General features: G+C 33.5%; 1 protein-coding gene across 2 annotated transcripts in view; it reads left to right on the top strand.

Moving 5' to 3' along the window:
- The window catches only part of LOC145269539 (AP-5 complex subunit beta-1-like), a 104,048-nt gene that overhangs the window by 11,977 nt on the left and 76,483 nt on the right, over positions 1–15,588 (top strand). For both annotated transcript variants that reach the window (XM_080125300.1, XM_080125304.1), the window contains exons 5-9: positions 1,641–1,756; positions 3,498–3,552; positions 8,207–8,365; positions 12,630–12,704; positions 13,472–13,618. In XM_080125300.1, coding sequence (XP_079981426.1) covers positions 1,641–1,756; positions 3,498–3,552; positions 8,207–8,365; positions 12,630–12,704; positions 13,472–13,618 — 552 coding nt within the window. The remainder of the gene's footprint in view (positions 1–1,640; positions 1,757–3,497; positions 3,553–8,206; positions 8,366–12,629; positions 12,705–13,471; positions 13,619–15,588) is intronic.

A 15,588-nucleotide genomic window follows, 5' to 3' on the forward strand; every position in this document is an offset into this window, starting at 1 on the left:
TGAAGCAGATATGCTGAATTTAGTGCAACAGTTAGGAGTGGATGACAAAAAATTAGGGAAGTCTATGTGGATAGCAAAGCTATTGAAATATTTGAAAAGTCTTGCTACCTTAAATAATACCATTGGAACACAGGATAGAGCAGGTGCTATTATGAGTGCAAGAATTAAGAGTGGATGATGTCATTATTAACTAACAGTTTCACTGCTGTTGACTAAGAGAAATGTGTAATTGTTGTAATAATGTATGGAAATAAAATCTGGGCAGTGAGAGTAGTGGATATGTGTTGCATGGGGAGAAATGATATGAAAATCATATAATGGATATTTAATGTGAGTTTTAACGACAGACTTAGATCTGATGACCTCAGAGGAAGATTAAATCTGAACAGTGTACAGAGACGTGTATAGAACAAGAGACTTCTTAGCTTGGCTTTTTAGCTAGGAACAAAATATAGTATCTGTTCTGATGCTGCTCTTAATCTATTCTATCCTTGATCAGTGGAGGAGGAGTTCTTCTAGAATGTGACAATTTTTATTTTAGTTCCAATCCAGAGTGCCCCTTTATGGGGAGATGTAATTTTCCCACATTAAAAAGTGACCTTGCATCTAACTTTGCCTTCATAGGGGGGAAATAAATAGAAAGAGGTTTGGGTTTATTGACTTCATCATGTTGAAAGATTGAATAAGTTGTTTGGTTAGTAGATGTAGAAAAGTTGAGGTAGCAAGGTCGGTTGTATAAGGTAAGGCCAACATAAACATGGAAGTGATAAGGATAAAATTTAAGAAGAAGAGGGATGAGGACTTGGCCAGAGATAGGTTAGTTTCGGAAACAATTTCTAATAGCCATCTAACAAATGCCAATATTTACAATGGACTTAAAACAGAATACCAATGATTGCTATGACTAATAACACTCTATCTGAAGCTCATCATTCAAACTCCAAGGCTGCTGCAAAGAAAGGTGGGCTCTCTCTATCATGCTAGAAAACTGTGTACACTTGGTAGTATCCTGTATTTTTACAAAGCTACCATTCAGCTATGCGTGGAGTATTGTTGCCACATCTGACCTACTGCATCTATCACTCTTCTTTCCCCCTTAGACATGACCCAAAACGAGTCTCCATTTTAATAGGTCATGCACTATCAACCAAAGGCCAAATTCTGTTCCATCGCCGAAATGTTGCATCCCTGTGACTGTTTTATAAGTACTTTAATGAAATGTGTGCTGGTGAACTTGTAGTACTTGTGCCCCCCTTGATGTAAATAACCCAACTAACCTGGCAAGCAGCAAAATCCCGCTTCTTCACTGTTGATGCCAGAAAGCTTTCTACACCAATAGTTTCTTCCCTTCATCTGCTAGACCTTGGAATTTCCTCCCTGCTTCCTGACTGTACTAAGATGCAGAAATTTAAATGTAATGTGAACAGACAGCTCACTGCTCAACTCTATACATGGTGCTCCTATATATATGATATCAAATTTTAGCTCCATATGTCCAAGTGGTGATATGCTTTGTTTGGAGTGCGTACAATTTAAAAAAAAAAAGATGATGATGATGATGATAGTTTTGAATTATAACAACGTTTTCTCTTTTACTTGATTTGTTCTTACTAGCTTGTATCTATCTGTTCATGTTTTAGGGCCTCTTGAAAAAACATTTGACTTCAATTCTGAAATCTGCCCAACTTGAGACGACATATATCTACCAAGATATTGTTTCTTTACTCTCCCGCATCATTTACAACACAATGACATGGTAAGTAAGCCATACTTATAGAAAGTTACATGCATGTGTGTGTGTATGTATATATATATATATATATATATATATATATATATATATATATATATATATATATATATATAAAGGGGATTAGAATAATAGTCTAAAGAGCTAAGTGTATTTTAATGTAATAGTGAAATTACTAGTTTAATTAAAATACAGGAAATGCTCGTTGTAATTTAGATATATAATAAGCTCGATAGTTAAATGTCCTAGAGCTAATTCAATATTAAATAATGTGATTTATAATTTAAAAATTTTTAAAAATTTAAAAATCAAAATTTAATTAAATTAAAAATCAGTTTCATAAGAAGGAACAACAACAAAGTCAATTATCTGTACGATCGTTTCGGAAATCCGTGCTTTTTATTTGTGGTATACATGAAGTCACGTAGAACAATTATACATAGTTTTTTTGGTAAGCACGGTCTCCTCATCAGCAAATTTAGGAGGATTTCTATTGCATTGAAAAGACACCAAAAATAAACCTAGCATTAAAAGTAAGGCAGATGAATCTTTTGGTTTTTCTTTTTTTGAAATCAGGAACTGTATTTAAAGAAGTCATTTAGATGTTTGCTATAGCTTTTTATTTTATTGAATAAAATAATAAATATAATATTTCAATAAAATAATAAATATAATATTTCAATAAAATAAAAAGCTATAGCAAACATCTAAATGACTTCTTTAAATACAGTTCCTGATTTCAAAAAAAGAAAAACCAAAAGATTCATCTGCCTTACTTTTAATGCTAGGTTTATTTTTGGTGTCTTTTCAATGCAATAGAAATCCTCCTAAATTTGCTGATGAGGAGACCGTGCTTACCAAAAAAACTATGTATAATTGTTCCACGTGACTTCATGTATACCACAAATAAAAAGCACGGATTTCCGAAACGATCGTACAGATAATTGACTTTGTTGTTGTTCCTTCTTATGAAACTGATTTTTAATTTAATTAAATTTTGATTTTTAAATTTTTAAAAATTTTTAAATTATAAATCACATTATTTAATATATATATATATATATATATATAAGAGAAAGAAAATTAAAACTGTAAGTTGAAATTTACAATCAAATTTTTTTTTATATATCCAACATTTTTTCACTTGTTTTTCTTGGCAATTTATGACTATAATAAATTGCAGTTTCACTGAATGCCATAATCAGCAAATTCTAGCATTGATACAAATATAATTTGCTGATTTCTTTCAGTCCTCTGATTAGAAGAATAGCAAGAATAGCATTCTTTGAAACTCCGCAGAATAAGGACTTTGTTAATTGTTTTTAAGAGTATTCAGTCGAACAATGAATTTTGATTGTAAGTTTCAACTTATAGTTTTAATTTTCTTTCTCTTATAATAAGCTCCACTTTTTATTGCATATTGAGCTTTTTTATTCGGTTGGGATTAAATTATCTATATATAAATACTGTTATTTATATTAGTTTGAAGTTTACCATTGCGTATATCAGGTAAACACTACATCCTTTTGATTTCATTTCTTATATATAAAGTAAATAAGTTAATGGATGCACAAATAAACAGTTAAAAGAGTTTATTGGTTTGAATATATTATTGCTTGCTAATCTGAGAATTTTTTTCATTCTTATGTATATATCTTTTTACCTTTTTAATTTTTTGTTTTTTCCAATTCTTTTTTAGTTTTTTTTTTTTTTGTTTTTTAAAATATTTTTTTTTTCTTTTTAACAGGCAAAATTTGTTGGATGTTGTTGAGACGAGAAGAAGCAGAAAATTATCAGAAGAGGTGAATATTTATATCCGCTTTGTTTCTTCATCCGTTTGTACGCAGATGACACAGCTGTCTATGGCAGCACTTTAAGAACACTGGTGATCAAGTTCTCACTGATTGTTTTTTTTTATCTAGAGGACTTGTTGCAATACCTTTAAAACCAAGTGCCTCTTCTCCATCACAAACTCGTAGATCCCTATTGCATCCCGATTGAAATGACTTGCTGTCTCCTTTAAAAAAACCTCTTGCTTTGATAAGCTCCCATGATTATCTTTCAATCCAGATCTAAATTGAACGACTTGCATCTAATCTGTTGCTAATTTTGCTGAAAAAAAAAATGGTTAGATCATTCTACTGTTCCAGAAAGTGCCTGACCTCCTATACGATTCTTTACCTATTTATGAATGGAAAGCCATATTTAATTTCAGAAAAGTTTCTGAGTTGTAGTGTGAGATTTTCTCTCACAAGGTTTTTGCCCTCGGCAGAATGGAAGAAAACCAAACAGAAATTACAACACGCTCACCTTAAGACTTCAACGTAAATTTTATTAAAGTCAAAAAAGATCCAAGTTGCAAAAAATGCTTCATCTTCAGCTATCTGCCACTATGGACTGGTAACGTTCCCAAAGGGAATAATAGTTCGTCTCCGATAAAGGCAGGATAGAATTCCCACTAACAAAGTAGTGCACAGGTTGGTGATGTTGAGGTGATTTCCAAGATGGATGCTGCTAGCTGGGCATCCACGAGGGGTCCTGTAGACTCAGTCCAATGGCGGACAAGGCAGGTCAAACCGTAGACCTTAATTTTGTCTTGACAGACATTAAATTGTAGCACAAGCATGCAAATATAAATTCGCCCTACTTAAGGGCATTGGTAATTGCAATGATAATGTTCTGCATTAAAATGTCTCAAAGCAACCAAGTATTTTTCACTGCCTCGATTCGAGTGAGAAATCCACGTGTGTCCAACTCTGCGCCGTGAAAAGAGAATTTTGGCGCCGAGAACATTCTCGGCAGTTAGTTATAACATGCCATTTGATTGGTTAAAATAATTCCGTGGGCGAAGAAACCGTCCAATAAAAAGCTTGCTTATTTCTGCAGAGTTTCTTACAGTAGCTACTTCGTACAGGTCCTGGAGATTAAGACTTTTCAGTGGATAGCTGTTTTGAACAGGCCTTATAATTTTGCAGGAAAAGAGCAAAATATCTTTCTTGTATTTACATGAAAAAATTATGTGCTGGAATGCTAAAGGATTCAGTGTTTTTATGGAGCAATTCTGGTTTCTGATTGACTGCTAGCAATTCTGGTTTCTGATTGACTGCTAGCAATTCTGGTTTCTTATTGACTGCTAGCAATTCTGGTTTCTGATTGATTGCTAGCAATTCTGGTTTCTGATTGACTGCTAGCAATTCTGGTTTTCTGATTGATTGCTAGCAATTCTGGTTTCTGATTGACTGCTTGCAATTCTGGTTTCTGATTGACTGCTAGCAGATCGTGACTCCATTTGATTCATCAGTTCCTATTACGAGTGTTGATAAGTAGAACCTTCCAACTTTTGGTGATCCTACCCTCTTTTAGAAAAAATATTGCAACACCTATATAAGACAAACACATGAAAGCACCACTTTCAGCACTCTTTGTTGTCTAGACAAAGTTCAAAATGAACTATAAAATCTAGTGGGGGGTGTTCTCTTCCTCACAGTCGTTTTCTTACATAAGATTCTCCCTCTACTCTTTCATTATTCTCGTGGAAAGTTATGGGGTAAGCTGATCTATGCATTTTAGGAATAATGGAATTACTCGGAGACAATAAGCATAATTACACTTAAATGTTGTGGCAGTTATGGTCCCAGAATCATGATGTGTACTTCTGTAACATACTTTTATACATATTGCTCATGTTTATTTAAGCTAACAATTAATTTTCTTTTTGTTATGGGGTAAACTGATCTACACATTCGCTTTGCTTTAGATTTTTTGTACATTTATCCTTACATGAGATATCTATTGTCTCTTGAGACTGAATGGAGGCGGTTTATTTTTGTTTGTTTTTGATTTTTTTTTTTTATAAGTAAACTTTGTTTAATGTTCATAGACTCAGTAGTAAATATTATTCCTATTTGTTTAAGCTAACAATTAGTTTTGTTTTTGTTATGGGGTAAGCTCATCTACAGATTTCAGGAATAAATGGAATTATCCAGAGACAATAAACCTAGTTACTTTAAATGCTGTGGCAGTTATGGCCCCAGAATCATGATGTGTACTTCTATAACATACATTTGTACATATTCCTTCTGTTTATTTAAGCTAACAATTAGTTTAGTCATTGTTATGGGCTAAACTGATTTATACATTTCAGAAATAAATGAATGGACTTCGCCAGACACAATAAACATAGTTATATCTAAATTTTGTGGGTAGCAATTCACGATATTCATTTAGCATCGGGTTGTAATCACTGATACATACTGATTGAGGTTTCAATCTTAACAATCAGTCAGACAGAAACAGAGTCATTGCAGTAGCATTTTATCTGTAAAGTTGAGACATTCATTCTTGGTAGTCCTATGAGGTCCACCCTCCCAGGTCTTGCCTCCCATCTTTTGGATGGAGTAATTTTATTGCTTGCTGTTGGAGGTCTCCTAACCGGGGAATGCTGATAGAAGTGCCTAGGCAATTTTTAATAGGCATATTGCTCCTAGCCATATCTATGTGGTGTTCCCTGAGATGCAAAGAAGTCATTTTAGCGTTTAAATTTTTGTTTGCACATTTTTTTAAAACTTATTCAGAAAAGAAATAAAATTATAGTTGTAAGAGAGGAGACAACCATTTTATATTCAATTAAATATGAGTTATTCCCCTTGCTAATTTAGAGTTTTTGGTCATAATTAGAAAATGTTTCTACATTATCAGTTGTCCAGGTGGACTACATAGTTTTTGTAAATAAACTGTAATAAATATGTTATTGTAGTACCAATAACATGGCATAACAATAACATATGGAAATTGAGAGAGTGTTAGAAAGTTACTTACGCCTGAAAGTATCCCATACCTCTACAAGGCCAGCATTCGCCCATGTATGAAATATTGTTGACACATTTGGGATGGTGCATCTGTTACTAGTCTCTTATTCCTGGACAGAGTCCAAAAGAGAGTCACTAACTGAATAAGTCTCAAACTGTCTGCTAGATTTCAGCCTCTGTCCCATCGACAAAATGTTGCATTCCTCTGCCTGTTTTGCAAGTATTTTAATGATAGATGCTCCAACAAACTACAAACCCTTGTACCCCCTCGACGTAAATACTCCCGACAAACCTGACAAGCAGCAAAATCCCACCCCTACACAGCAGAGATCTCCAGATGCTAGAAAGCCTTCTACTCTAATAGTTTCTTCCCCAGAACTGCTAGACTTTAGAATTCCCTTCAGGGTTCCTGCTTCCTCAACTGTACTGACATGCAGAAGTTCAAGTGTAATGTAAACAGACATCTTGCTGCTCAACTCCCTACATAGTATCCCTACAATTTATGTCCCAGATAGTAGCCCCCTACATCAAAGTGACTGTGCCTTGTTCGGGGTGAAAATACAATTAAAAAGGGAGGCATGTTTTTTTTTGGGTTTTTTTTTTTGCTAATTAATTTAAATTCTGTTATTTTTGCATATGGCACTTTATGGCTTTTTTTGTTTTTATTGTTGTTAAAATCTCATTGATTCTCTCTCCTCTGGTCCTGAACATGTGGTGTAATGGGGAAAGTGGTTACTGGTTAATTTTAATGCATCTATAACCAAGCTTCTCTATTTCCATCATCAATGCTCTGACTTCTGTCTGGCATCAATTGAAATGATTGGCTCTTGTCTTAGCGAGGCTCCATGTTTTGATAAGCTTGTTGGTCTGATCTTTACTCCTGGTCTGAAATGGAACACATGCATCAAATCCGTGGACAAGGTCGCTGGAAAAATGGTTGGATCATTCTACCGCTCCAGTAGATATCTGACTGCTGATGGAATTCTCTACCTGTATGAGAGCCAAGTATGTCCTAGGATGGAGTACTGTTGCCACATCTGGGCAGGAGCTGCTAGAAGTACTTTATCCTGCCTTGACAGAGTTCAAAATAGACTTTGTAGCCTAGTGGGATATGCCCATTTCTTTTCCGTGCGACCTCTTTCTCACATAAGAAACGTTACGAGCTTCTCGCTGCTCTATTGTTATTTTCATGGCAAGTGCTCATCTGAACTCCAATCTATGGTTCCCCCCTCCTTTGCCAAACTTTCACAAAAAACACTCGTCTAGCTGAAACCACTATCAATAATTTCCCCCACTCTTTATCTGTGCCTAAACCTAAATGTAGATTCCATGAACAAAGCTTCTAGAAATTAATGCCTGTGGAACTCTCTACCGTTTGCCTGCTTTCCAGCTGACTACAATATGGTTATCTTCAAGTCCAACGTAAACAAGTTCTTAATGAGCTGTCCCCTTAAACTAATCCAATTTACTAAATTTTTACTACTAATGATTACTACAATGTTGTCCCATTGACTACCGTACACTCATTAAACCTTATCCTCGAGTGGCCTCCACACCTTGGTAAGTGGTGACTGTTTTGTAAAAAAGAAAAATATTATTCATATTGTTAGTTTTGTTTTTATTGTTAATTAATCCTTTCTATTTGCAGTTGCCCAGTCCTGATGAGAAATCCCTTCTCGAACTTGAAATAAAACAGTTTGTTTCACTAGTGATGGACAATTACATCCCATTCACTGCTGCTGGAATTTGGAGCTTACTACAAACTATGATAGTGTTGGTCAAATCAGACCTTGACATATCTGCTTCGGTCAGTAGAAATTGTTCCTATTTTATTTTCCTCCCCACGAGGGAAGATTAAACACAAGGTCGGTTTTTAATGTGGGGAAAATCCAGCTCCACAAAAAGGGCACTCTGGATAGGAACAAAAATAAAAATTGTCTCAGTCATGAAGGATTTCTCATTCACTGACTGAGAACAGAAAAGATGAAGTGTAGCATCAGAACAGATACTACACTGTGATCTTGGTTCGAAGGCGAGAGTAATTTGTGGACCGCTTCTTTTTTTTTTTTATTACACAATTGAGAAACGTTAATATTGGTGACCCAAAAGATTGTAAAGGAAATTAATCCCAAACAAGTTATTTCAGTTCACCTACACATGTGTGACGTATTTGCATTAAAAGCAGTTTAATATTTAATAGAAAATATAAGCTTACCAAATTACCATTAAGATGTCGTTGGATTAATGAATGGCAGCATTATGGAGTTTACTTCTGGATGACTCACTACTATTAACATTTCACATTCTTATGTTTTTGAGGGACCCATTCAGTTAGGGGGAGGGGTACTAGTTTTAGAGAAATCTTTTTAAAGAAAAACCTTTTAAGGACATTTCTGAATTTTTGCGATGATGATTGGTTCTTTGTATTATTTGGATTCATTGGACTATTGGTCTCATCTTGCATGTGATTTTCACAATGTTTTAGTCGATGTAACCTCCAACCTTCTTCAGGTGTATCTTACACCCTCGACAGACCCGACAAGCTGCAAAATCCCACCCCCACACTGTAGAGATCCCTAGATGTAAAAGATCTTTCTACTCCAGTAGTTTCTTCCCCAGAACTGCTAGACTTTGGAATTCCATTCCAGGTCACTGCTTCCCCAACTGTACTGACATGCATAAGTTCAAGTGCAACATGAACCAACATCTCGCTGCCCTAATCCCTACATAGTACCCCAGTAGATGTTTCCCCTGATAGTAGCCCCCTACATTAAAGTGGCAATGTGCCTTGTTTGGGGTGAAAATGTAATAATAAAAAAAAAAAAAAAAAAAAAAAAAAGAATTCGGGAATTTCGATGGAATTTTGAGCGGAACCCTTTATTTACTTCACGGGGTAGCATGCTATTGTTTCGTCAGCCATGACTGGATAGAGGTCCTAAGTAATTCGCAATTGCATTTTTTGGTCGCCCACACTGAGGATTGAACCTTCAACCTTCAGGAGAATATCACTTTTTATAATTGATTTTTCCAAGTACTTTAACCACGGCGCCATGGATCATGTGCAAAATCCATAACTCTACTGCATGCCAGTTTCTTTCTACATTGCTTGAAGCACATAAATAATGAAAAAAGAAAATAAAAAGATGTATTGCCCGTAAGAATTACACCTTCTTAGTGGCACGTTGTTTGTGATTCTGATCAGCCATCCTTATGAAATAACAGAATGATGAATACGGAGAGTAAAAATGAAAAGACACATTAGCAACCATTAGATTTATTTATATATATATATATATATATATATATATATATATATATATATATATATATATATATATATATATAACTACTTCATTTACTCACATAAATTTATATACGAAAGTATAAATTTATGCATAAACTTTAAGTATTTACTTCAAAAGTGCTGAATACATAGGTAGAGCTAGTTAGTAAGTTATAAAATATATATGGCGATTAAGCTACACTGAACATTCCGTGTTTCATCCACTCTAGGACTCTTCAGGCTTATGCGCTTATATATATATATATATATATATATATATATATATATATATATATATATATGTTATATCTGGGTTCAACAGTATATAATAATATGATAAAATACGCCGAGTGGAATGCGTAACAAAAAGGTTTATTAGTACTTCGCAATAATACAAATACAAAATGGCTACTTGCTTATGAAGTTGGATACATGTAACTGAAAGTAAAGAAAAAGGAACTTAGCGTGTGAGAGCTAAGTGCTCGCCCCTGGGAAGCTTGGTTAACTGGAGTACACTTGTAGAGTGTAAGACGCGAGACTGCAAAACAAGACAAGACGCCCCCACCTTAAAATGGTAACTCTTTTATATCCTGTTTCGTATCCGGTTCGATACGTAGTTATGTCCCTTATAATAATATATAAGAATATTTTTTATTATAATATAGGGTTCAATCTCCCCCAAAAAATCTTCATACAATACTTAACAGGCCGATAGGACAAACACAAGGAAAAAAATTCTATTCTTTTTCTCTTTGCTAATATTATGAGAAAGGATTTCTCGAGTCCAAAAATAAGAACATTTGAACATAACTGTCATATAAACTTAGTTCGGCTGTCCGCCGTAAATGGGGAGGGAGATTGTGTGAGTGGGGGACGTGATAGAAAAAAACAAAGTACTTAGCTGGTTGGTACCTGTGGTATCCAGATAAAACTGTCTAAAAGAAGCAACATTTCCAAGTCCAAAGTTTTCCAAGAACTCTGTACAAAATGATACTATCCAGGTATAATCAGATCTTTTACTTCACATCCCTTCCAATGGGATCAGCATTACTCCTATCCAGTAAATATTTCTGTTGACTTCCTTCAGCAAATATTTCCTCCATAATATAACAAAGATAAGCTCTTTATGATAACAGCAAATGCATCCCATTTCATCCCGGCGACTTCATAATCTTTCATCATATACATACATATACATTTCTATGTATCTTGGCTCGAAACCAAGCATAGTTTCCAAATATTTACCCTTTCTTTACTATATAGGAAAAATCTGTAGGCAACTTTGCCCCTTTCTGTTGTAGTTGTCTCCATGTGAGTTGGTTTTTATCCGCTACAGATTCATATCCGGGTTTGATTAGCAAGATACGTCTCTTTCGTATCTGCCTCAAATGGTGGCTTGGATATGAATGATTTTTCTTAGTGTCTTCTGCAGCAGCAAATTGTTTCTTTATATTTCCTTTTCCCTCTCTTTACTTGGGAAGAAGGATAATGTAAGGAGATAGAGAGAGAGATACTGTATCAAAGAAATTGGTAAGATTATCTGTTTGAATCACATCTGACGGGGTTTTAATCATGGCATTTGGAGGAGGTGGGGGGGCTGTTTGCCTAATACTTATCAAAGAAAAAAGAAGAGGGGGGTGCCTGTTTGATTTTCCCACATTAAAACCCAGTCAGGAGTCCATGTCACAGAAACAATTTTAAGCATTTTAATTTTGGGCACGGAAGAATAAACTTCCTTGCTACATATGATCTATTAAATATTATGTATTAAATTGGTTTTAATGCAAATACATCACACATGTAATACATAAACCAAAATAAATTGTTTGGGACTAACTTCGCAACTGTGTTTCTTTAAACTCTTCTGTTTCCAGTATTAATGTTTGCCACTCAACTGAATGATTGCATCAATATAATAGCTTTTGCTTAATATTTACTTTTAAAAGTTAATTCTTACTTATTTCTCTGAAACTTTCTCTCAAATTTGGTTTTGTCGAGTTAGTTTGTACCAAAATCATACGGGCAAAGTCCCTGCCATTTTTGGAGATGGTTTGTTTTCTGTTGGTCTGAAGTATGGTACTGTGCAGTTCTAGGAGGTCAACCTTTGCAGGTTTTACTTTCTCACTCTTTTGAGAAGGGGTTAGTTTATTTTTAATGGCCTAAGTTGCTGCTACTGAAGAATACCAATGGGTCTGCACAGGCAATTTTTGTTTGACCAGAGTGCTCTTCCTCTGGAGTGCTTGTTCCAAATCCCACTTTTATGATCTTGTGTCACATCTTCCCACCATGAATCCATTCAGTCAATGCTTATTTATAGAAATTAAAATTGATGAATTATTGAAAATGATTGAAATTTGACAGGTTTGATTACATAATTAATTTTAGTCGGTTTGATAGAAGACATATTGTTTTAAAAAGTCCAGTACTAGTGGAGCAGGTTATCTCAGTATTCCATAAGAATGTTTCACTTAGTGATACAAGCACTAAGTGAAAGATTGTTTCAGCAATCTGACCCACTATATCCTTTCATCACTCCCATATAGATGTACTTTGTCTGAATATTTTAATGTTAATAGCAAGATTTATTTCCCCTGAATGACATAATTTTCGGATTTATCTCCCTTATATTTTAATGGTTTAAAAAATTTTTTTTTTTATTGCAATTGATGTTATAATTTTTGTTTTCCTTTTAAATTTTCAAATTCTATTTTATTTGTTTCCTAATTTATTGAAATGATAAAATTGAATATTATTGAAACGTTTTTTTTTTTTAAATTATCTTATGCAGATTTTTAAATCTTTAACGCTGCAATTGATTGCTTCGTCCAATGCAAGTACATTCTTGATGGTTGTTTACTTGAAGGTAAGACATTTATCAGATGTTTATTAATATTATTAGGCTAAAGTTTTTGCCGATCTAAAATTTCAGCTTGAAATTGCAAAACTGCTTTTGAAAACCTTTATTCATAACAATATCAACCCCATGTATGGAGTATCGTTGCCACATCTGCGCTGGTGCATCTACCACTAGCTTTTCCCTCTTGGATAGGCCCAAACAAAAAGAGTTTTCAATCTAATATATCCCACTTTGTCAAATAAGCTCCAACCCCTGTCCCATCGCCGCAATATTGCATTTCTCTGCCTGTTTTACAAATATTTTAATGGAATGTGCTCTGATGAACTTGTTACACTTGTGCCCACTCGACATAGATATTCCCAACAAACCTGCTTAGCAACAAAATCTCACCCCTTCACTATTGAGGTCCCTAAATGCAAGAAAGCTTTCTACTCTAATAGTTTCTTCTCTCGAACAGCTAGACTTTGGAATTCCCTTCCTACTACCTGCTTCCCTGACTGTAATGATATGCAGAAGTTGAAAGGTAACATAAACCAACATCTTGTTAATCTTTCCTAGGCATAATCCCAAATAGTGTAACCCCTTACATCCAAATAGCGATATGCCTTGTTAGGGGTGAATGTGAGTAAAAATAATTTGATTCCATCTGTCGATGAACTTATAAATGATTTGTTTGTAAAATTCTTGAGGTTTTGATGTGAAATATGAATCTAACTCGTGTTCAATCTCTTCTCGTGATGTAAACCTAAGATCTTATCGTTTGGTCATTTCAGATGCAGTTTTCCCATCAAATTTTATCAGTTACTGAAGAGACTTTACTCCACAAACGGTTTGTAATGGCTGCAATCCATCCAGCCAATGATGTTGCTCAAAAACATATTCTTCTTTCCTGTCTTGCTGATTACATTGGTTACAACGAGGTGAGACATTTTTTTTTTATTACTCTTTCTTGTGATTGAAACTGAAGTCTGTGATTAAGAAAGAAAACAACTAAATTTTATGTTGAGACGAGATGTGCCATCGTCTTTTTATTCACTCTTTCATTTATTTATATGTTTATTTATATGTTTATTTATGTTTATTTTATGTTTATCTATGTTTATTTATGTGTTTATTTATGTATTTATGTTTATTTATGTTTATGTATATGTTTATTTATATGTTTATTTATGTTTATTTGTTTATTTATATGCTTATTTATGTTTATTTATGTGTTTATTTATGTTTATTTTGTTTATTTTATGTTTATTTTGTTTATTTTATGTTTATTTATATGTTTATTTGTGTTTATTTATGTGTTTATTTATGTTTATGTGTTTATTTATGTTTATTTTATGTTTATTTATGTGTTTATTTATGTGTTTATTTATGTTTATTTATATGTTTACTTATGTGTTTATTTATGTGTTTATTTATATCTTTATTTATATTTATTTATGTGTTTATTTATATGTGCATCATCTTTTTATTCACTTTTTCATTTATTTACACATGCATTGCTTTCTTAGCTTTTTTTTTTTTTCTTCTTAGACATGTCATAAATATATAACTTTAACTCCACCTCTAACCACAAAATGTAGAATATCGACCATAGAATCATTAATAAAAACCACAATGGTTTCTGGATTATTGACCTTCTTTTACACACTTAAACAGAGCTGAGAGGGAGAAGATAAGAAACTACCAAGTTCTTATGTACAACATTAAAAGAAACTGGAATCTTGGGAAGATTTCCATTATTTCAGTAATTATAGTAACAAGTGGACGTATGGAGAAAAAAAAAGTACTTGATGAATATACCCGGTAAATCAAGTGCAAGAGAAATCCGAACAATTGCTCTTAAATGGATAGTTAGAATCTTGAAAAGATCTCTCGGTTGGAATTTTGGAGATAGCAGATGAATTGCTGGCATCTGGTAAAAACAAAAACAAAATCACAAGCTGGACTATCTTAAATGCCACTAATGAAATCATTAGTAAAATTCATAATCCTTTCTATAATCCAACCATATTTGATATAAATAAACATCAGTTTATATCTGACTTGTGCACCAACTTTCAGTTATGAATATCCAACGGTCTTTATTTTTATCATGTTCGCCAATATGCAAAGATGCGTTGGGGATCATCTTATTAGTAGGAAGTGTAATACTGAATCAGCTCTACACTCACCAGACCATAATCTCTTCACCTTTTCAGAATTTAATCTGTGGGATTATCTTAACTATAATATCTACAAAACAATATCTAGACTATTTCTAAACTAAAAAGGGCTATCACAGCCAAAATCAGTACAAACTCATGTGTTGGAGTTATTGACAATTTTACACATCATATCCACATGTGCTTATCATTAAATGCCGATAAAATAAAGACTGTTGAAACTTTGTTGATAGACGCAAGTTTATTTGCATCAAATATGGTGCTGGATTACAACAATGATTATGAATTTTATAATAATGGATGCCATTTGGGGAGTGTGGGGGAGTCCCAATGTATTTAAATAAATAAATTGCTAGCATTTGTCATTAAAGTTCTGAATTTTTGAAATGAGGAGTAATTGTTTATATTACTTGTGTTAATCGTTTTCATCTTGAGTGTTATTTATGCAACGTTTCGGTTGGTTTTGCCTTTGATCATCCTCAGTCATGTTGGCTGTGGTTTGGAAAAGAAAAGAGAAGAGTTACTGGCTCTGTAGATATTTTTTTTTTTTTTTTTTGAGTTAGTCTCTATTTTATGGCTATTGTATCATAAATGTGAAAAAAAAAAAATAATAAATAAATAAATGGTTAACAAAGGGGAGGCAACTCTAATAAAAATCAACTGGGGATTATCTCCCTTTAATTGCCAATATTAATAGCTTATTATTTAATTATTCTGAAGTTGTAATT

The sequence above is a fragment of the Euprymna scolopes genome, chromosome 4, assembly GCF_053919585.1.
Source record: "Euprymna scolopes isolate OS-2025 chromosome 4, ASM5391958v1, whole genome shotgun sequence".
Taxonomy (NCBI): Eukaryota; Metazoa; Mollusca; class Cephalopoda; order Sepiida; family Sepiolidae; genus Euprymna; species Euprymna scolopes.